Source organism: Micrasema longulum, unplaced genomic scaffold (genome assembly GCF_059751315.1).
Source record: "Micrasema longulum isolate JH-2025_06_02 unplaced genomic scaffold, ASM5975131v1 h1tg000378l, whole genome shotgun sequence".
In the NCBI taxonomy this organism is placed as follows: domain Eukaryota; kingdom Metazoa; phylum Arthropoda; class Insecta; order Trichoptera; family Brachycentridae; genus Micrasema; species Micrasema longulum.
In genome coordinates this window covers 307,549-331,568 of record NW_028277579.1, presented here as the reverse complement: position 1 = coordinate 331,568, position 24,020 = coordinate 307,549, and the positions used below count along the sequence as shown (strand labels likewise).

General features: G+C 33.3%; 1 protein-coding gene across 1 annotated transcript; it reads left to right on the top strand.

Moving 5' to 3' along the window:
- The first annotated feature begins 584 nt into the window (after positions 1–584).
- On the top strand, positions 585–19,003 carry UbcE2H (ubiquitin conjugating enzyme E2H). Its single transcript, XM_088225653.1, has 5 exons — positions 585–795; positions 7,646–7,722; positions 11,838–12,005; positions 15,489–15,617; positions 17,082–19,003. Exons 1-5 carry the CDS (start codon positions 743–745, stop codon positions 17,255–17,257), a joined length of 603 nt encoding a protein of 200 aa, XP_088081779.1. The 5' UTR covers positions 585–742; the 3' UTR covers positions 17,258–19,003.
- The last annotated feature ends 5,017 nt before the right edge of the window (positions 19,004–24,020 follow it).

Here is a 24,020-nt window from a genome sequence, read left to right as displayed (position 1 = left end):
TATATTACTGCGCGAAGCTCTAATTTATTGTATCATCTTGATTACAAGGTTTCATGCACATTTTCAATCTAGAATCTGCTTTAAAAAATATTTATTCATCAAAAAAATTTTTTTTGGGGTAAATTAAAAAAAATATAACTTAAAAAATATTTCGCAACACTAATGTATACTTTGCTCTAGGTAATAATTGTTATCATATTTACAGAAGCATGAAATAATAACAATGTATTTTACATTTTTAAAACGCTTTTTAGATCGCAAGAAATTTTACGGATTGAAATAAAATTAAACTTTCCTGATTTATTTATTTTATAATTTACTTGCTCAAAAAAAACATGTTGGTTTTGCAGTTATGAGTAATGACAACAAAGAAGAATTATCAGACGATAATTTTCTTTTATCCTGTAATTTTCCCGGGATATTTTTTGCGCAATCGCATTGTGGGTACCTAAGCACTTTTCCCGATTGCGGCTGTTGTTCCATCTTCCTTACTCAAGCCAATTCGCGTACATCAGAAAGAGATATAGCTATTTTGTATGGATTGACTCTTTAACCTTGTCCTCGTACAAAATTGAAAACACCCCAGTCTACTTCCGAGCAGCAGTCTGTGGTCGACCATTGTTTTCCAATGTTATTTTTTTTGGACACTGCGACGGATTAATCTATCTCGATATTTTTTCAAGTGAAATATTTGCCTCGCTAGTGATTATAGAAGGTGTGAATCGTGCTGGTTGTTGACAAAATGTCGTCCCCGAGCGCTGGTAAACGTCGTATGGACACAGACGTCATCAAACTGTATCCTTTCTTTGTTATCTCGAGCAGATATTGGAGCGAGCTCCCATGTAAATACGTTGCCTTCTTTGGCATCAGCTGATTGTCAGTGCCCTGCGAAAATCGATATTTGCATCCGAACACAATGGCAGTTAGGGCATTCGTTATGAGACAACTGAATATTTTTTTTCAGGCCTTAATCCGCGCGAATAGTTTATTGTTGCAACTGTGCGGAGAGCGAAATGCTCGATATTCGCATGTCGCAACATGTAGGTGCGTGCTTCTAATGGCTGCTTATTTTTGGGAGACGAATGACGTGTTTACGCGAGCTTTGTTCTTTGTTAGCGAAGTTAGGATTTGAATGGTTTGAAGGGCCTTTGGTAGGTGCGTTTTTTCGTAATCAGGTCATGGTTGAAGTACCTTTTCTCACTCGGTCCAGTCCAGTTTGGCTCATTACTTCGTGGGGGGGATATAATGAATTAAATCACTGGACTTCCGATACTGATAATGAATCAACAATATTCAAATTACGTTGTATAATTAATTTTAGTTTCCTATCAATATCAAGTGTTCTCTACACGTTATTTTCTGCCTTCATTCAATATTTGTAAGTTGTAAACAAATGCAAGGGCGCAGTTGTTTTACATTTCGTTTTGTGCAAATACGTAAAATATTTTCTCGATAATTTGTATTTTTGTAAATAAAACGAAAGAGTCGAACATGTTTCGCGAATGTAAATGAGGACACGAGGAAGATCAAATAAACTTTTTCTTTCTTATCATTATAATTATGCAGTTTTCTTTCATAACATTCGGAAAGTGAATATTTCGCTGTGGTAATGACATGTGTGAGCAACATATTAGTCGATGTGTAATAATTGTACGAAATTCTTTTACCTAACAGATAGATTTATAAACATTGCGAAAGTTGTGCAATATTTTTGTTTCGCAAAATGATTGCAATCAAATGCACCTAAATAAAAATGTTAAAATCTGCAGTCATTCTTCTTCTTTTTTATGGCTTTTTTCACCTCGCTACTGGGGTGTTCTAGCCAGTGCTGTTTTTTTTCCGCATATTTACACATTTCTACCTCTGAAAATCCTTATCAATTATTATACAGTATTGTGCGAATTACTGGAATAAAATTCCTTGTAATCATAAAATACGTTTTTAATTAACATTTTGAGTTACAGGTGTCGTACAATTATAAAATGTTTTTTATTTAATAGGATGTATGTCCTCCTTTTGCTTTGATAACAGCCTGAACACGTATTGGCATGCAATCAATTAAACTTCAGCAATTTACTTTTATTCTGTCATCTCGAAACCACGTCTGAATAACAGCTTCTATCATCTTTATCTTGGTGGTGCAGTCCAATTTTTGTATCCTAGATTTACAATTCGCCCACAAATTTTCTATAGGGTTAAAGTCAGGTAAATTTCCAGGCCAGTCTAAAAGAGTTATCTTTTTATCGTTGAAATACTTAAGCATAAACTTCGATACGTGACAAGGAGCTGAGTCCTGTTGAAATACAGCCCCACCTTAGGACAACATTTACTCAGTTCTGTACTCAAGTGCTGCTCCAATAGAGCTTTATACTTCAGTAACGTATAATCCTGCTCACATATTTGAATTTCACCCGGTGTAAATATGGAAAATATTCCAAAACTGCTATTTTTATTTATAATTTATCATGCTATTTATTGCATTCAGCCGGCGGTTGGCAAGCCAAATGTCAAGAAAAGCAGTCGCCATATTAATTGTAATTGAATTTTCACTTTTTTGTATTAGATACTCCTTACTATTTTGCAAATGCAATATATTGTATTATTTTTTATAGTAAATGCCGATTTTTCGCCAATGAACTGTATTTATTTACGAGGAAAACAAAAAAAAACGACACGAGCGTTGACTTAGAGATTACACACGCGTTGACTTACGACTGCGATAACTTAAGCATGTTCATTGTGATCGCTCAAATGCTAAGCCTGTTTTTAAGCACGTCGATAGTTATTTGTGATTGAGCTACAGAGAGTTCTTACAATATACATGTTTAGTCCTGTTATGAGCAGATTTCGAGACATATTTTATCTTTCTATTTGGCGTACTCGAGTATTCTGATATGTCTTATTGCACATGCGTATTGATATTTTTTGTATGATATAATGCTAACATTTCATTTGTACTTGTTTTTAGTTATGATACTGTAAGATATCTTTTTGTCTAATTATTATTTTAAGACTGACTTCTTTCTTCTTCTTCAGCCTTATTCTCTCCACTGCTGGATGGCGGCGTCTTCCAAACGTCTCCATTCCTTCCTATCACACGCTTTCATCATCCATGATTTACCGGCAATACAGGCGACGTCATTGACCTATGATCGAAACAGTTTGTAGTAGTTCATTGAAGATGTTAGGATTTGTCTTGCGTACTGCTAGGGTTTTTGGTAGTACACGAGTACTGAGAATTCTTTATAACTCGTTGGTGCGAAGTAGACTCGAGAGTGGCTCGATGATTTGGGGACCGTGTGAGTTGAAGTACTCTCTTATGGTGGAGAGGGTTCAGAAGAAATTTCTTCGGTTTCTCTACATGAGGGAGTGCGGATATTATCCATGGCTTTATCCCACTGAGTTTCTCCAGGGTATGCTCGGTTACAGCAGTTTGAAGACTAGAAGGAATGTGTATTTAACAACGCACTTCTTTCGATTGTTGCGCGGTATTATTGACAACCCTGAAATTATGCTGAGCATTAGCTTTTATGTTCCCGATAATTACCTTAGACAGCGTCAACATAGACTGTTTCACATTCCAATATACAGGACCAACCTGCCAATGGTTATGCCTGTTGGAAGGGCTATCTCTATGTTGAACAATATCACTTTGGACATTGACATTTTTCACGTCTCTCAGTTTTTCGTTACAAAATTCTCTTACTTTTTTAACATATTATTCTTTGGATATTATGTTTACTAATGTGTTTTTTTATATATATACCTAATTTTACCTAATTATTTCTACATGTATGAATGAAGATATTTTATTTTGTAGTGTACATATATATGAATAAATGATAAAATGATAAACGATAAAAACAAAAAAAATTATCTTTTCTGTGGCCCTCCAACACTTTATTTGTTTGCCCGCATATGTACCATATCGTCGTTCGGCATGCTACACCGCGTAAGCGACATGGAACAAAATGTTCAGGAGAGGGAATAAAGTTGTTATTTACATAAGTAATGAATGAAATATATATTTTTTTTCCTTTTTAAATACCTGTAGGTTTATTTTATTGGTTTTTAATTTAGAAATAATTTTTATTCGGGTACTGTAATTGTTACGTTCACATTTTTACGCGGTTATGTCATTTTTTTTAAACCAAATATTTGCACATTCGCGGACTTGCACATTTTTTGCATGTAAATATTCATGTAATTATTATTCCTTTAAAATTATGATTAGTTTCAAGGATTTAAGGATAATTTATTTATTTATTGAATTATTTAATATAATAAAAATAGTAAGTTTCGAAAAATATTTTTATTTCATAATGTCACAGAATTTCACACTGTGTACATAATACTACACTATAATTATACTTTTAAATAATAAATATTTATTTAAGTACTACATTAAATTATATTTATTAAATAAAAAAAGAAATAAATTATTTTCCGTTCAAAGCTATGATTGGTTCCAAGGATTTAAAGATAATAAAAACAGTAAGCTTTGAAATTTTATTTATATTTTATAATGTCACATTGTGCTCATACTTCCATAAATATTATTAAAGAAAAACAGGACATTTAAGAAAAACATTTTTAATGATGACTTTATTTTATTTGAACAACGCAATTTATATTTAGGTGGCTTTATAACAAAGAAAGCTCTTAAATATTTAGATTTGCTGTGTGGGAAAATTTCTTATAAAGGAAGTACTTATTTCATTGCGTGTCTCAATGCATCCAAACCGTCAATAACTGGATGTCATCAAACCTATTCGAACTTAATCCATCTAAGACTGAGCTTCTATTGACAGTGTCAAAAAAGCGACAAAACCTTTCAGACCGATCTCTAATTTCAATCACAGGTTGTGATCTTACTCCGCGTACAAATGTTAAACTACTGGGTGTTCATGTAGGTTCAGATCTTTCTCTTCATTCTCAGGTCAATAAAATGGTAAGTGCTGGTTTCTTCCATCTCCGATAAATCAAATCTGTACGGATAAATATTCCTATAGACGCAACTAAAGCTCTTGTGAACGCTTATGTTGTTTCACGTCTAGATTACCGTAATGGAATATACCTAAATCTCCCAAAATACCAAACTGATAAGCTTCAATCGGTTTTCAATGCAGCAGCGAATCTTATTACGGGAGTAAATACATATTCTCATATCTCACAACATCTTCAAGATTTGCACCGGTTAAAAAGCCCAGAGAGCGTGTTTCGTGTGTGAGTCAAGCGTCTTGACCACTACACCACAGAGGCCGCCGTTTAAATGGAATCTCTTGTAATCGTCAATAAAATTATAACTATAAAATATAAATCAATAATAAGTAAATTAAACCTATCATCATCATTCCCTTTCTGCAACTCATGGTGCATAGGGCACTGCATTGGTACACAAATCGCAGCGTATCTTGATATTTTTTTGTTACATGAAGGCAAGGTGATCAGTTTTACGCTTCAGGTACCAGTCTAGGGACTATGAAATATTCTAGTGTAAAAAACACCCTTTTGAATAATATTTCACATCAACCATGTCGGGAATCGAACCCAAGACCCCTTGCATGGTAGGCAAATGCACTGACCATTACACCACGAGGCCGACTGTCAAACGAATAAATTTGAATCAACAACACTATTTAGATCAAAAAACTAAAATCAATAAATTGAAATCAACGATCACGAATCTAATGCCAAGCTGTCTTGTCCTGCAACTATTCTTCCACTCTATAGTAGCTCTTTCTAAACAGGCTGTGCTTGACAAAACCTTTCAATTTTTTTGTTGGCAAATCCTGAATTTCAAGAGGTACCCTATTAAATTTTCAATTCAATTAAATTATTGTAGAATCGTATGCAGTTTGAGGATAAAAATGTGATGTTTTTCCAATATAAATGCTTCTTCACAATATTTTTTAAAATCCTACTTCGCCCGTTTAGCTGAGAGAGCTCTTCCAACCTCTATCACAACATGGACTATCTCTTTCCTCTAGTAACGAGAGAACCTTTTAATACCAATTCATGGTTTTAATTTTTTTTCTTCCTCTTTCACAGTAGTAGCTGCTCGATTGTGGAATAATCTACCCACTAATATCAGAGACTCCCTTCTTTATTTACATGTATATCTAGATTGAAATGTCACTATCTGAATATTAGTTTTTCCTTTCTCCTCCTTTCCTTCCCATTCCCCTCCTCTCTTCATAGTATAGTGAAGATTTTTAGTCAATATTGTTTCTATAAAAAAAAGTGTATTTATTCAGTTTCAGTGCTACAGAACAGCATTTATTTTATATTTTTTAAATAAATATTTTAATTTGTTATCCACTTAGTATTGAGACTTTTCAGTGGTACACATTTTTTCTAATACAGGTTTTTTTACATTACTTTATTTATATTATACATATTTATTTATCTGTTTAACAGACACTATCAAGTATTTAGAAGATGTTTCTTCAATTCTTTTTTTTTTTAATTGAAGACCCTTCATGTTAATCATTGTTTGAGGGAGATCACTGAACAACCTTGAAATAACGCAATTGAATGTTTGTCCTCAGAAGTAATTTGTAATTCAAGGAACGACCAGGAAACCCTTCGTTTTTAATCTAGTCTTGTGAGTGTGGGAAACTCTTAATATTCCGGATCAATGAAGTGATCTGCAATCGATGTGTAGTCACAAAGTTGTTTTACCGGCAGGACATTACAGAATTAAAAATATTAATATATTTGGGTCCTAACTGTTTGGGTAGGTATGAAGAAATTGCCTTAATGCAATATTTATTTATGCTTTATTAAATTAGCCCATAACATCGTAAGAACGAATATAAACTTTTAATAACATTACGAATATGCCTCAGTGGTCTGTTCTCCATTCTATGTCAATCGCATAAATCACATTGAATCAGTCCAACATCGCTTGCTTCGAAAAATAGCGTGGATGCTTGGACTAGAGAGAGATAATTATTCTTATGCTGAAATAGAGTCAATGTTAAATATTTCTAGTCTACAAAAACGTAGAACTAATATTGACTCCATATATATGTTCGGCATACTAAATGGTATAATCGATGTTCCATCATTACTGGGACAAGTAAAATTCAATATTCCGACTCGTAGATTGAGAAACAATGAAGTACTGTTCATCGATCAGCATAGAACAAACTATGGCCTAAATTCTCCAATGACCCGCCTTTGTCGTATTGTTAACTCAAGACAAGATCTGGACTTTTTTGGTTTAAGTTTACAACGATTTAAACGAGCACTAAATAAATAGTCCAGATCTTGTCTCGATGTCCCTTACGATTGTCAATGCTTCTTTCTTTTTTTTTTTAAATGTTTTAAACTATTCTTTTATTGTAATATTTAAACCTTATAAATTGTATACATGGACAATGTCCGTTAATAAAAAAAAAAAAAAAAAATAAATTACAATTTTTTTATCAAAATTTCTCAATAACATATTTTTTCAAATTAATTTGAAATATTTCGATTTTTTCTATCTCCTTTATTTCTTTATTAATATGCCCGCCCCCCTTATGTGTATATAAAATGTATATGTATATAAAGTGTTGTAATAATAAACAAATATTGAAAATATAGTATTTTTAAAAAGTGTACACAAATAAAATCCTTAACTTGTAAAAAATTTCAGTATTGAAAGCAAACATGAGGTCACAATTTTAGGTGGCCTCAATGAGTTTTGTGTCAAGTTCTTCGGACCTCGGGGAAGTAAGTATTAAAAAATATATTTATTATTAATTATTCGTAAATAGCCAGTGGGTTCTTACAGTAAATTTAAATGTCCACAAAGTATATATAGCAACATTAATAGTATTGTGCTGGCCCTCATGTATGGAATTCTAAAAACAAGGATGAAAGTAATTAATTAATTATGTATAACTTAAATAGCGCCATTTTCGTAATAAAATACCTCAAGGGCGCTTTACATGGTGATTCTATTGTTAAGTTAATTTAATTGAAGCTTTTAAATTTGTAATTTAATTAAAATAATTTATTTTGTTGTCACGTGCTACGGATTTATTCAAATGATTTAGAGAACAAGTGGGTTTTAAGTTTTTTCCGAAACATCACTTCACTTTCACAGCCTCGCACCTCTGCTGGGAGAGCATTCCATGCCATAGGGCCTGCCACCGCAAATGCGCGTTCACCAAATTTAGTGCGCTGTTTGCGTAGAGGTATAATAACTTTTCCTCTCGCCGTAGACGTAGCTGATCTAAGCGTGAGACGCCTGTCAGCTAGTTCATCTGGAATGCATAGTTCCCTTAGATATTCCGGAGCCGAGTTGTGCAGTGACTTATACATAAGCCAACAGAGTTTGTATTCGACCCTCTGTGGAAAACGTAGCCAGTGTAGTTCCCGAAGTAGTGGAGTGATATGACTGAACTTAGAGATTCCGAAAATAAGTCTAGCTGCGGCATTCAATACAGATTGTAGGCGAGTCATTTTGTTCATTGGTAGACCTGCATAGATACCATTACAATAATCGACTCTAGACACTACAAACGCATTTATTAATTGACGGGCGGCATCAACCGGCAAATTTTTGCATATGCATTTAATTAAAGTAGACTGAATGTTGTCAAAATGTGGTTTCCGCGTGGTCAAACTATGTAAATGTCGAGATCCGTGCATCGTGTAAGACCGGGACAGAATCAAGAGAGGAGTTCTGTGTTGGCTTGGACACGTGGAGCGAATGGACGGCAAAAGAACGGCTAATAAGATTTACTATGCGAATGTTAATGGATGCAGAAAACGAGGAAAACCCGAAAAATACGTGATTTGACCAAATCCAGCCAATAATTTGGATTGGCGCATGTGCATAAGATGTATGAATGTAGAATAAGCGAGGTTTGTACGCAAAGACATACTAAAGTGGCGTGCTATTCTCTGCCTACCCCTGCGGAGAATCGGCGTGACAGTTTGTTTGTCTTCTTTTGCAATATTATAATCATAAATTTGATTACATTAAGCAAATTATTCTATCAAATCCCAAAAGGAACACTCCCACACTACCAGAAGTCAAACTAGAGGATGGGTCATGGGGTCTACCGCAAACTCTGAATTCGGGCAAAGAAAATTTCAGGTTTCTGGGCCCCAAAATATTCAATATGTTACCTGAACATTGCAAAACCATGACCTGGATTCGATTTGATACATTTGTAAAAAATTGGTTACTTCGTTTAGGTCGAGAAAAATCGGAAAATTTACTCAAAAACGTTCTTAAATAATAAATGGTATAAATTAATATTGTATAACTGTACAGCAGGTAGTAATATTATTAACATATTACAACAGAGATGAAGAACATTTAAGAGAAGGTAATATAGAAGTCCAGGCATCTACAGGGCTTATGACCTGTCAATGGCTGGTAACATTCACCATTATGCCTATATTTGAACATCTATATTCCTTCAATTCTTTCATCTGTTGATGTTTGTGAAGTTAAATAGCTGAAACCTTTATTTATGCGGGTGAGATTCATCTGATTGAATTATTTCACCTACATACTAGGCAACGCCTGAAAATATTATTTTTTCAATTTCTATACTTCTTCATGGACCAGTTAATTACTGTTGTAAATACTGTTGATAAATTCATTCATCGGTTAGGACAGCTTATTTTATTGCAGCAGGAGGTGTGGAGTAAATCTAATTAATAATATTGTTTTATATAATATACATTAACGACATAATACACAGTGACATAATGGGAAAAAAAACAATCTATGCGGACGACTTAGGAATTTTATATGAAAACAAAAATGACATTGAAACGACTAAAACCATCAACAATGACGTGCAAAAACTATTAGAATGGACAAACAAAAACTTCTTAACACTAAATGCCAAGAAATGCAATATAATACATTTCGAAACACAAAAGAAGAACCATAACATGAACATAAAAATAAACAACGAAACTCTTAAAGAATTAGGACATGTGACTTACCTAGGACTTACAATGGACAGACAATTAAAATGGACAAAACACATAGACGGACTCACTAAAGTAATGGCATCACTACATAGCCTCTTCTACAAAATTAAAGATTTTATATCAAGAAAAGAAAAAATTATGATGTACGAAGCCTATGTCAAAAGTAAATTGAGTTACATGATCGCCTTCTGGGGAACTGGTAACAAGACAGACATAACAAGAATACAAAGACAACAAAATAAAATTCTTAAACTAACATACAACCTACCCTACCTGACCTCTACGACTGAACTGTACAAAAAAACACACCAGTTTGACATAAACTACTTGACTAAAATTGAGACCTTAAAAATTGTGCACAAAATAACACTGGGAAACATACAAGACGACGACATAATATTAGTCAAAAATGCTGACATACATAAATATAACACCAGACAACAAAAACACTATCATATTGAAAAAGCAAAGACAAACACAGGACAGTCAAAAATACTACATAATGGACTTAAACACTACAACGACCTACCTTACTACTTGAAAACTTTTAATGGAGACAAATTTAAAATCAATCTGAAAAAGCACATGATGACTGAACTAACTAGACTAGACGAGACATAAAATGACTAGACAATATTAAATTTCTAATGTAACCCTAACGGGTTTTTTAAAATTGTAAATAAATAAAAAAAAAAAAAACATCTCTGCGTGGTTATTTGCATATCCGTATAGTATGAACCAAATAAAACTCTGTCTCTTTTGCTAGAATAAATTATCTACAGTCTTTCAACATACTGGTTTTTTAACTAAATGTATGCTAATAATTATTTATTGCACGTTCATGGTCATAAATTTAAAAACATTTCTACGATTATTATTGCCGTTTAAAAATGATTTTATTAATTAATATTTCAACAAATATTATTAAATATTTGCGTATAATCACTTACCGACTTTTCTATGTCTACCGGTTTCGAGACGTACCCGTCTCTTCGTCAGGACACTAATTGAACTAACATGCAAAACCCACTATACACAAAAATAAACAACCAACATGCCATGCATTTTAATAGGCATCCCTTACATGCACTGATTAGGTTATGAAAATATTTTATGTTGTGGGAGAAATAGTTGAAAAAAAGAGGAAGGGGATGAAGGGAGGGGCGTGAGTTTAATAGGTATAGGGTAACCATTACTGTTCCGGACGCATTATTTTTTCAACATCTCCGAGATTTGCACTGGTTAAAAAGCTCAGAGAGAATAAAATACAAGCTTTGCTGGACAGTATTCAAATCCCTTCATGAAATGGCTCCGGGATACCTATCGGACCTTTGTATTAGGGAAAATACATGTCAAAGATAATCTACTCTTAGGTCAGCATTTGATTCAGGCAGAGGAAAAATTGTCGAAATCCAACGTTCCCCAAACACTAGTTTGGAGATCGTGCTTTTGCTGTTGCCGGCCTCTCTGCCTGGAACCGATTGCCTTCAAACTTACGAATCATCTACAGTCCCAGTATTCTTAAGTTTATCATACCCCCAATTTTAAATCAGAAAGTATAAAATGTAACTTTAGCTTAGTTAGAATATAAGTTAATATATACAATTGTAAAGCGCCCATGAGGTGATTTTTTTTAAAAATGGCGCTGTATTAATCAGCCAAATATTATTATTAAGTAGACTTCTTAAAGAATAATTTTATGCCACTTTGAATGGCATATTGAACTCAAAACTGTCATTTTTAGAATTATTGACTTTTGCCTGAACGGCGACAATATTATGTTTTTATGATATGTAGACTTGTGCGATATCATAGCCACACAAGAGTTAATTGCATGGCAACATTTGTATGAAATGTATGTAAAAAATGTTTGTACTGTTTTGTAGCGCCTTACGAGGGCGGAGTGTGGAAGGTGCGAGTACACCTGCCGGAGCACTACCCCTTCAAGTCACCGTCCATAGGGTTCATGAACAAGGTGTACCACCCCAACATCGACGAGGTCTCGGGGACCGTGTGTCTCGACGTCATTAACCAAGCATGGACTGCTCTCTACGGTACGTAGCCTAACCTAACCTAACCTACCTTACAGGGCACTATCCTTTCAACTCACCGTCCATCGGGTTCATGAACGAGGTGTACCACTCCAACATCGGCGAGGTCGCGGAGACCGTGTGTCTCGATGTCATTAACCAACCATGGACTGCTCTCTACAGTATGTTGCCGAACCTACCTTAAAGAGCACCATCTCTTCAAGTCACCATCCACTGGGTTCGTGAACCAGGTATACCACCCCAGCACCGACAAAATCTTTTCGTTAAAAAAAAGACCGTGATCTCCACTATTGATTATAATAATAAAAATACTTTATAGTTTTATTCCACTTTCATTTATAATTATTTTATAATTTTTTTACCAGTGACCTGGTTTCGTCGTGACCGACATCGTCAGACTGGTGGGAGCTAAACAAATTTCTATGTTATATACAAGTGCAAGCAAGGGTTGTAAATCATGATTTTATATAATTATGTAAATTAAAGAATTTAAATTAAAATCATTTAAGTATAAGGTAATAAAAATTATAAAAATTGATTTGAAATGGGTTATAGTACTATTGACAACTAACTGCCAAGGTTTCAGAGCATAAATTGCAGTATTTTGTACATTTTTAACTCAAAGATTTATTTCGCAAAAATAACACCAGCGATGTTTAAACATAGGCAGAACAGTGAATATTGCACAGTAGAGTGGCCACTTAACCGTTTTAGTGCTACGCTTATTTTGCAAGAATGTTTGTAATTTGCTACGGTGTTTTTGTGTTATTAGTGAATCGGGTTGTGGTCCCGTGGCTAGTGTCTCGGACTCTCGGACCAAAGGTCCGTGGTTCGAATCCTACCTTACCCCAACTTGATTCCCATTTTCTAATAGTGAGTTATTTACAACTCGTTGAAAATGGCCCTCAAAATTAAATATTTGAGTAAATCATAAGAAAGCAAATATTTATTTAAAAAAAAAAAAAAGATTAAAAAAAGTTTGATATTAAATTGAAATAGGCTTTTGGTTTCGCATCAGAAGGAGGAAGGCATCTAGGTCCAGGAATTTCAAAAAAATCGTCAGATGTTTTTGCAAAAACTTTTATTGGAGGTATAATATTAAAAATTTCATTTCTACGGTTATCTGTGCCTTAAGAAGCAGACGACAAATCTGAAGATTCAGTTTCAATTCGTAATCTCTTATTGGAATGTACAATAATGTCACTTCCGTCATCACTGTCTTCATTTATCGGAATGGGTATTCCAGGGTATACAGGACGGGTGTCCTGTCGTTGTAATTTGATCCATCGTTCACAATAGAACTAAAATCCGACATTGCGAAAAATATTGATTAAATTTAGCCTGTATTTACTTTCACAGAATAAACAATAATTAATAAAGTTTTCAAAGCACGCGCAACCGCCATATACTACACCCAAATAAAACGCGTGCACTCACGACGACTGACAAACGCTCACTAAAGACTGCGGCGCACAAGCTCCGCTCAGCAATCTTTGCCACTAATACATGCAGCGCAATGTTAGAGACGCCCCTTCTTTATCTACATTTAAGTCAAGATTGAAATGTCACTATCTAAATATTTAAATTGTTCCTTTATCCTTATTCTTTCCTTCCCATCCCCTCTCCTCTCTTCATAGTATAGTGTTAATTTTTTTTATGTATTTTCATTTTGTTAATCTTTTTTTAAATTTTTGTATAAAATTGTAAGATTCAATATTTATAATTTTCTCAAACTGAACGGTTTGGGTCAGTAGGAAGAAATTGCCTTAAGGCAATATGCCCGCCCTTATATGTATATATATTGTATATGTATAAAAAGTGTCAAATAAATAAAAGCGCAATAATAGCGCTGCTTAGCACTAAAACAGTTAAACCAGCCAATGTGAAATTAAACAGTGCTAATTAATAACAAGCGTCCGACAGTGGCGAGTCTGCAAAAAATGACTATTAATTTGTACCTTCATATAAGTACATAATATGTCAGTAATATAATTATAAATGACTATTTTTTCTGTGGTTCTGTGAAAATCAACTCAAACAACAATTATTATTAACCATGCGATATACGCAGCTTTATTCTACACTATTTTAATACAATACTTGTACAAAAGTTTATTCACAAATACCACAATGAAATTCAGCAGTAACTGTCAACACAGAACACTGGCCGATTCCTTTTAAAATGAATAATGCCAAAAACGGCCACCGCGAACGCCACATGTCCTATGTGATACATAATATATAATATGTCAACAATATCCTATCAAAGAAAAATAGTCCTTCAGAAAAAATGTTCGGCATACTAGTTTCCAAGAAGACAATCTTCAATCAACATGAAAGATCTTCAAATGAAAAAAAAAGAACTGACGAAATATCTTCTAAATACTTTATAGTGTCTGTTAATAAATAAAATTGCATAATATAAATAAAATAATGTAAAATAAACCTGTCATAAAAAAAAATGTGTTCCACCGAAAAGTCTTTAGACTTAGTGGGTAACATATTGTTATATGTATTTTAAATTATCAAATAAACGCTGCTTTGCAGCACTGAAACTGAAATAATATTTGTAATCTGCTAGCTTTTTAAAAAAAATTTTAACTGAAATTTTTTCATATAAGCATTTTTCTAAACAATTTTTTTAATTCCCACCAAACTGTAAAAGCAGTTTTTTTGCAGGGATTTCTCTCTTTTAAACATTTTGGTAACACAATATAATAATGTTTACATAAAATATCTTAAATATATCATTAAAATAAAAGTTTAAAATAATTCAATACAAGTGAATCAAGTCTTTTTTGATAACGAAAAATATAAAAAATAATAAACAAACGCTTTTTTGACACTGTTTTAAATTGTTTGGTTTCCCCATTTTTAAAATTTTTTTTTTTTACCCACTGAACTTAGAATTTAAGAAAAAGATTTTTAAAACCAATTTTTCTTTGTTTTTATTTATATCATTATTCTTTATTTTGTCCGGGAGTCTCTTTACTATGCGAGGGAGTATATACGCCCTGGTCCTCTCTCCATACGCATTTATGGCTCTTCTTTCTATGAAATTTCCTCTCGCTTATTTTAGTACCTACTTAAAAAGCTGAAGTGTTAAAGACTTAAAACTTTTTTGTATGGAGAATAAGCTGAGGTAATCTGATATCGTTCACTGAGAACGGGCTGGGCTCTGCGCGCGCTTCATAGATATTTTTTTGTAGGAGAATATACGGTGGTGGTTATTTATAGTAAAAAACAATTACTTTTTTCATTTTCCCATAAACACGGTTACTATAAAGCATTATTATCGAAAGTCAAATATAATGGTAAGCTGTGCATAATCGCTAATTTTGACGATTCGCCCCTGGCGTCCGAGTGATTCCGAAACACCTCGAACGGGAGACGTATATCGGAGTGATACCGAAGCATCTGGAATGGAGCACGCAGTGTAATGATGATAATTGAGATTGAAATGTCGTTTATTGATAATGGTTGCAGATTTGTCAAACATCTTTGAATCATTCCTGCCGCAACTTCTCACATACCCCAACCCGATAGACCCCCTGAATGGAGACGCTGCCGCCATGTACCTTCACAAGCCAGATGAATACAAGAAAAAAGTATCCGGTGAGAATATAACTTTTACGGATTTATATTCCAACAGAGACTAACAGCTTTCTGTGGGAAAACTTACTAATTATTATTATCTTAGGTAACCTGAGGTTAGAAAATGATCGCCTGACGACCACTGCCTCTTCCAATTTAAAAAAAAATAAATATATATAATTTGAAAATAGCGTAAATATTTAATTTCTCTGAACAAAAAAGCAGTTGAAAAAGTAGAAATTGTGGGGCGTGTTGGAACAGTAAGGAGTAAATAGACTTATACGAGCTGTTTCGTCTCTCTATGAGGAGAGTTCAGCGTGTATAAGAGCTGATAAGGGATTCATATCATGTTTTTTTCAATTTTATTTTATTAAATTAATTTTTTTATTAATTTTTTATTGATACTTACATAAATGATACATCTTTTTTTTCTATTATATTCTACTTTTATAATTTTTTAATGCTATAATTGGATGCCTAATTGAAAAAAAATGCCTAAGTCCATTTTTGTAGTTCTGAGATATGTCTTTCAATTTTAAGTGTTTATTTTGTTCCTGAAATGTTAAATGACAGAATTTCGGAAAATTGAAAATACGTATTGTAAAGTTTTTCTTCTTCTTTATTTTAAGACAAAAAAAATACAAAATTGTTACATGTTTAGTTACAAAATTATTGCTTGTAAAAAAGTGGACTTAAGCCTAAGGTCAGGACTTAGGGATTTTTAAAGGACTGAGGGATTTTTTCTCAGGGAAAAAAACTCTTGGACTAAGAGATTTTTAGGACCTAGGGATTTTTTGAAATTGAAATAATATTTTTTAAATAATTTTTCATATACAAAACTCTATGGGTAGGTATTCCTTTGTTGAAAAAAGAATTAGGTAAATGTATACTTCACAAAATGCTCTACACTGCAGTGTTGCCAACTCAAAACCGATAAAATTGGATTTAGGCATCTTTTGAAATTGGGTATCAAATTGTAACTTTCCAAAAAAGATACCAGCTCTCGTGCTCAGAGAGTGACTTACACTTAGTTATATTTATTTTGTCATTTGAAGTTATATAATTTCAAATATAGATGAGAAAATAATAATACAGCAATACCAATTAAAATATTATTCTGTTTTTACTCGGGTTCAAAAAATTTCTTTAAATTTATTTCGAATTTATTTACTGATATATTAGTTTGAATAGTTTTTTAAATGTCTTGGACGAATTTGTGGAAAATCAATGTATGACAGGGTTACGAATTATGAAATCAGACAAGAGTGCAAATCTGGGGCAGGTATTAATAATTAGATCATAGCCTAAAATATGTCATAGCGATGATAATATGATTCATAATTTTTTATTTGTCTTTTAACAAAAAAAAAATTTTCTCATTAAAACTTCCTCATTAGACAAATTTCTTCAAATTTTGATTGGCTTCAATACATTTTGTTAATGAAATTCTTTAACATTTTTTTGACTGATCAATTGTTCGTGCAGATTACGTGCGCAAATTCGCAACGGAAGACGCCCTCAACGAGCGCTCCTCCTCCACCTCCTCCACGGCCAACGGCTCCGGCTCCGGCTCGGGCGGCGGCTGCGGCGACCGCGCCAGCGACAGCGAGAGCTCCATGAGCGACTACAGCGAGGACGAGGCCCGCGACATGGAGTTATAACGAAGCAAAGCCAGCACGCCGAGCGGCGGGAGCGGCGCGCCCCCCGCAACACCCCCCGGCTCGACCGACCACCGGACGGGAGGACGCCCCCCGACCGAATCCGGAGCGGGGTACAAAAGCGACGAGATCGCCTCTTTCGGAGCCGTTCGAAATTCAAAATTTGGCCTCCCCAATCGTCTCAGTTCCATCGAATGCGGTTTCAAATCTTTTGGAACCGTCCAGAATTCAAAAATTGGAATTAATTTCAAAGACAACAGCCTCACACCTTTTTTAACAGTTCATAATTCAAGTTTTGAATTTTACAATCATCTCTCTTCTATTGAGTTTAAAACGACACTCAAACGCAACGGTTTTATATCTTTCAGAGCCGTTCAAAATGATTTATTTGAATTTACCAATTGTTTTTTCTCAATCGAATTTGAAAAGAATTCCAATGGCTGCAGTTTCGAAATATTTGAGACTGTTTTGGATTCGGATTTTGAATTCTTTAAGGCCGAGTCTACTGTCAAGGGTTGTCATTTGTTTTGCAAGCGGACTTCATTTGTTTCGAAGGAATATGAATATCTCATTTTAAGTCAGGATCATGTTTTGAGGGGTTTTTCAAAGAGTCTTTTTTCATTTTCGTTAGTCGGCGTTGAGACTACATGTGATAATACTGTTGTTAGTGATATGAACTCCGTGGGCGAAGGGGTCTACTGCGATGAAGTGGGCGGAGAGATTGAACGCGCTCGCGAAATCGAATCTTCTCCAGAATATGGCGCTTTTGAAATATCGCCGCTCTCCAAATTATATATTTCTTATGTATCGCCACGCGAAAAAATAATATTTTTTGATCAAGTAAATAATCAAAATTTTAATAATTATAAAGTGCCATTGGAAATTGTATTTTTTTATTTCGCGGAGATTGTATTTTTTCTTATCAAGCGCGAAAATAATAATATAAATATTTTTAACAAACGTAGCATCGTACGTTTTTATTTTTATATTTTCTCCGAATGCGTAGTTTTTCTCGCCAAATTGTTTTATCTCAGCATTTTGAGTCACCTTAAAATGTCGCTCATTCTACGTCAATTTGATTTCAACCGTGTCATAAAACGCAACGTCGCAAGTGCGTGCGTTCCAAAATTGTATAATCTAGTTATAGACCAAGCAAAATGTTGTGTACCCATTTTTGACGCTTGAAAAATCGAGTCACTATATTTTTCTAGAGTGTCTCTAAGACAAATATGGCATAGATTGTCAAAAATAATAATTAAAAATATTTACTAATATTTACGGCTATGTCGCAGCACGAATTTAAACGTAGGCTTAGTTTTACTGTCATTTTTTTAAAAGAGATTCCGGAACACCGTTTAAAATCAAACTTCAAAATATACAGGCACAATTTTGCAGGGAACACACATTTTTCAACCAGTAATCATTTGAATTCGCATGGTTATTTTCCTCTTGTCTCTAGCCAAACATTAAATGTTTTTATGATACGTATATGTGATAGCATTTAGATCTACATGTATGTTTGTCTTAATGCTTTAAAATATAAGATACAAATTATATTGTAGATTATTTGTCAAATTTAATAATACATAAATATATTGTCACTGAAGATATTCATATTAAACTAAAGACTTTCCAATTTTAAAATTCCTTCAAAACAAATGAATCTCATCCGCAATTAAAAAAAATATTTTTTTTTCACTTCTAACATGACCCACGTTGCAATGAGAATGTAAGAAATTTTGCAAAAAATATTTTTCCCTATATTCATTAACAAAACCCAAAGATGGGTAGGTACATTCTAATCTCATATGGGCAGAATAACTTAAAGGTGAGGACAGTAGAATGTACTTTCCTCACCTTGGGTTTTTTAAGGAAACTCATTCTAATCTCATACAGCGAATAAGATGAAGACGAGGACAGTAGTTCTCATCTTGAATTTTTTGAGGAAAGTCTATTCTGATTTCACTCGGAGAATGGTTTAAAGATTAGGATGGTAAAATGTACTCTCCTCAGCTTGAGTTTTTTTGTGGAAAGTACATTCTTATCTCATATGCAGAGAATAACTTGAAGGTGAGTACAGTAGAATGTATTTTTCTCACCTTGAGTTTTGCCTCTGAAAACGAGCATGAATTAACAATATTTTATTAATAATAATTTAATTTAGTTACCCAGTAAAATTTTTTAAAAGGTCCTTCAGACAAAAATACACCAGAGTCCCCTTTTAAACAAGGGACACGTTCCACACGGTACCATGTTAAAAAAACTAAAGTAAAACAATGGGAGATTGGGTTTTTTGGTGCGACTTTAAAGTAGGAGTTATAAAGTTTTGATTGAAATTCAACAAAGATACACACTAGAAAATGTACAATTTGAAGGTATTCGTCGCTACAATTCCACATGCAAATGTGTCCTCAATTATAGAGTTTGTTATACAAAATAGATAGAATTACATTTGTTTTTTTAATCACTTATACAGTATACAATACAAGGAAAAGTAAGTTGTACTTGTGTACTTTTTAACTAAGATTTATTCCTAAGAGATTATTTGCAAAAGTTGGGAGAATGAGAGAGAGAGTCATGAAAAATGACAATTTTGTTATTTCGGCAGCATATATTATATTCCCGACACATGCGGGCCATAGGTGTGTGGTATTGTAGCATTATTTGAAAATAGACTCAGTTTAATTGCCACGATTGACTTCGTATAGACAAACGATTGTAAAAAAAATCTAATATAAATCAACAACACAAAATAAACTGCAAAACCTCAGGGTTTTTTGTCCCTCGTCTGCAGTATTGGATTTACATAGACGTTATACATTCAGATTCTTTATTCTTTCTTATTTTGTATTTACAGATTTGTTTTTATAGCAAAGATATCACCCAGTGTTGACGATGTCGCAAAAGCGATGAAACCGGTATTCCAACAAATTGGATCAGTACTTTTTTTCATAGAAAGATTCCAGTTTAAAAAAAAATTGGAGTTGACTATCGACAAACATTAGTAAATCTCTTATATTCTTACTGTAATAATGGGAATGTATGAAATATTTATTTTCAAAGTAATTAATAATTCATACAAATGTTGGTCGCATCGTTTTTAAATCATGCCGTTATTGTTTTCCTGATTTTGTTTTAATATTTTTATTTTGTCAGGACGCTTGAAAGTATCGCCATATTTAATATTTGAATGTTGCCGTACCGCCGAATTAATTAACCTCATTTTCCGGGGCATGTTGTAAACAGGGGGCTAGTTAATTATCTTAATAATAATTAGCACGTACAAATAGGGTATTATCACATTTTTAGTTTGTAAATTAAATTAAAAGAAATGAAATCATTTTGAAAATAACAAGTTATCGGTAAACCTATCAATCAACACATTGTAAGGTTTCGTAACCGTCTTAATAAGTTTCCGTTTTATGATAATCATTTTTTAACTGCCACGTGTCAAAAGTATGCTGTAATTAATTCTTATAGTGACCGATCGAGGATTCGAGGAAATGAGTTTCGGCGGAAGTTTTTGCTAATCCAGTTCAGGTTTCCGTTTCTGCCAGTTCCGACACCAGTTTAACTAGAATAGAAGTCGAAATGGCGCTGTATAAATTATCCGTAATAATAATAAAATACTTTAAAACCGATACTCCTCAAAGTGATAATACCCTGTTTACGATATTATAATGAATTAATGATAAATTTGAAAACGTTTTGTTTGAAATCCACGGCTAGATTTTTTACTTTGTAAATGTATTTTCGCATTATTTTAAGTATATCCAAATCTTTATAAACTAACTGGAATTCAACCTACTAGACACATACAAAACAAACCATCCTGCCGTTTTTTCATGGGGCAGGCAGAGAGTTAAAACATAACTTTAGTCTGTGTTTGCATACAGATCTCACTACATTTGTACATCTTACAGACGGTCGACGTGTAATATTGTAACTAGAATATTTCATAGTCAATTAATACTCTTGCCTTCACATGGTAAATATGATCATCGCTGTGGTTGGTGTACGAATGTAGTGCCGTATGCACCAAAATGAATGCGAGGGTTGTGTCTGGTATTTGCATAAAAAGATTTGGTTATACGAAAAAAATGCATTCATTCTTTTGTTTGTGGATTGCATACAACACCTTTTCAGGTTTGAATTAATAAATTATATAGATCATCAAAGATTTGTCGAATATAACAGGAACCTGCATATGTTAATTTCTTAATAATTATTATTACTATAGTTTTATCAACAATAACAAGATTTTTAATACTAACAATATAAATTATAAATATATATTGTATAAACAAAAGTGGTGTGAAAAAAATGATAAAAAAAATGAATATATATAAAATTTGGATATATAAAACATGAATCAGAGAAATTAAGTTTTTGATCCATCGAGTTTAGATTTATATTAGTTTAAGTTTGGCATTGAAGTGTTTATGATATTAATTATGTAAGGGAACGCTTAATGATGTGACCAAGTTGTGTCAATCATGTTTTAAAAAATTTGCACGTTATAATTTAAAAATAATCCGTGACATCTATTTTTTATACTTCTATAAAAAAGAATCACATCTGCATTTTCTTTGTTCAGAGATATCTTAAGCCAAAGATTTTTCATTGTATTTAAAAATATATATATTTTATTTTCAACCGTATTAATATTTTTTTGGAATACAGTGAAACCCCGAATTCACGTATAGTTATTAAAGTCCCTTTGAATTCTTTATTTTTTAGTACATTTAAAACCCATTTTGCATTTTTTCCCGCAATCAACTTTGGAAATATTTGCTGCCCGCATTGAAAACCGACTTTATAATATTTATTGCCGCCGTTTTCGTGTTTTTGACAGCTCAAGAGTCTGATAGTCTCTAGTCCCTATCATTATACTAACTTGATGATCGAAGAAATTTGCAATTTGAAAACTGTTAGCTCAAGAGTCTGAAGTTAGTTTCTAGTCTCTATTATTATACCAACTTGTTGGTAAGTTGAATCAATAGACAAAACCTAGAAATCATCAGGTTATTGCGTTACATTTTTGTGGTTTTTTTGTCGTAATTTTATAGATGATTTGTATATTTCTGCTTTGCAACAACAACAACAAACCATCACGCCGTTTCCCCGTTGGGGTAGGCAGAGAGGATAGAACGCCATAACACTCTATCTTGGCATACAGACCTCGCCTCCTCTACATTCATACATCTTCTTATGCACGCACGCCGATTATTCCTACTTTTGACATGTCCATCTTCAAGTATTTGATGGACTTGATCGTGCCATGTCTTTCTCGGTCTTCCTCGTTTTCTGCATCCATCAACATTTGCATCGTAGATCCTTTTAGTCGTTCTTTCGCTGTCCATTCGCTCTACATGTCCAAACCAACGCAGCACCCCTTCCTTAATTCTGTCAATAATGCATGTCTCAGCCTTACACACTTCACGGATCTCGACATTTGTGCACCTATCGGCGAATGTGTGGTGTGTGGTTTCTGCTTTGAAAATAATAATTTAAGAGTTACCATTAAAAAATTATCCAAACATCGCTCCATAACTTTTTTAATATAAAATAATTAACAGAATGAATTTATTTTCACTGTCCTCCATTTACATTTTTTTGTCCCCTAAAAACATAATTCGGGGGTTTTATTGTATTTCACTTACGATTAGAAGAGTTTTTTTTATAGGGTCACAATATCTCCTGCCATGTAAGTACTTTGAACGTTAACAGTCATTTCCTAAATGAGAGACGATTATGACACCTATAGCCGCCATTACGGCAGACGTTTTAAAGAAAAAAATTGAAAATTTTTCACAACTCATTTGATGTGTCAAAAATGCGGAGCTGCGCGTCGCCGCGTGTGCCCAAACTGAGGAATAAAAGCAGGTAAACAAATAAAGGATAAATTATTGTACAAAATATCAAAATCTGACATCTGACAGCACATTCGTTTAATTTTTGTGTAATTCAGTTTTTTTTCCGTACATTTTTAATTACCTCCCTAGCTCAGTTCTACACTTTTATTTGTTGCTCTCTTGAAAAACGTAAAAGGGGATTTTACTGTACATTATTTAAAACGTGATTGGTACCCTTGTCACGAAAATGATGAAAAACACTTTGAATTGTATTGGATCGCAGTGTGTAATAATAAAAATGGAGAAATAAAAAAAAATCAGAAAAACAGTGTTTCCAGAAATCGTTTGAAATTGTAAAAAAATTAGAAGCACGCGTTTTAGTATGTATCTACTTGATTATCAAAAGTTCTTAACCACAACTTGAAATAGTTAAATAGTACAGAAATAATAAATTGTGAAATAGAACCTGAATAAATTAGTTATTGATGCCAAAATAAAATCCTATCTACGTAAAAAATAGCGTAATTCAAAACCGTATGTAAATCTTGCTCAGAGTAATAATGCGCCAAGCTATAGAGGAGCCCAAACATTGGAAAACCATTCTATGACATATTTAAATTTATTTCAACAGAGAGGGAAAACATTTTTGAGAAGGGACATACTCGAACATTGTTGAATTAACTACCCGGTAAAAGAAGAAGTATAAAAATTGGAAAATTGTTTTCAAGCGTTGCCTAGTAGGTGATTTGGTTCAGCCGGATGAATCTCACCCACGTGATAAAGGTTTCAGCTCTTTTACTTCACAAAAGTCAACAGATGGAAGAGCTGAGGGAATGTGGATGTTCAAACATGGGCAGAATGGTGAATGTTACACAGTGTGTAGAGTGGCCACTTAAACAAGCCAATGACAG

Excerpts from the sequence above, each read along its gene's own strand:
- UbcE2H (XM_088225653.1), top strand. The coding sequence starts at position 743 with ATGTCGTCCCCGAGCGCTGGTAAACGTCGTATGGACACAGACGTCATC. Across the intron at positions 12,006-15,488 it reads AGCATGGACTGCTCTCTACG|ATTTGTCAAACATCTTTGAA; the intron begins GTACGTAGCCTA and ends TAATGGTTGCAG. Across the intron at positions 15,618-17,081 it reads ATACAAGAAAAAAGTATCCG|ATTACGTGCGCAAATTCGCA; the intron begins GTGAGAATATAA and ends TTGTTCGTGCAG.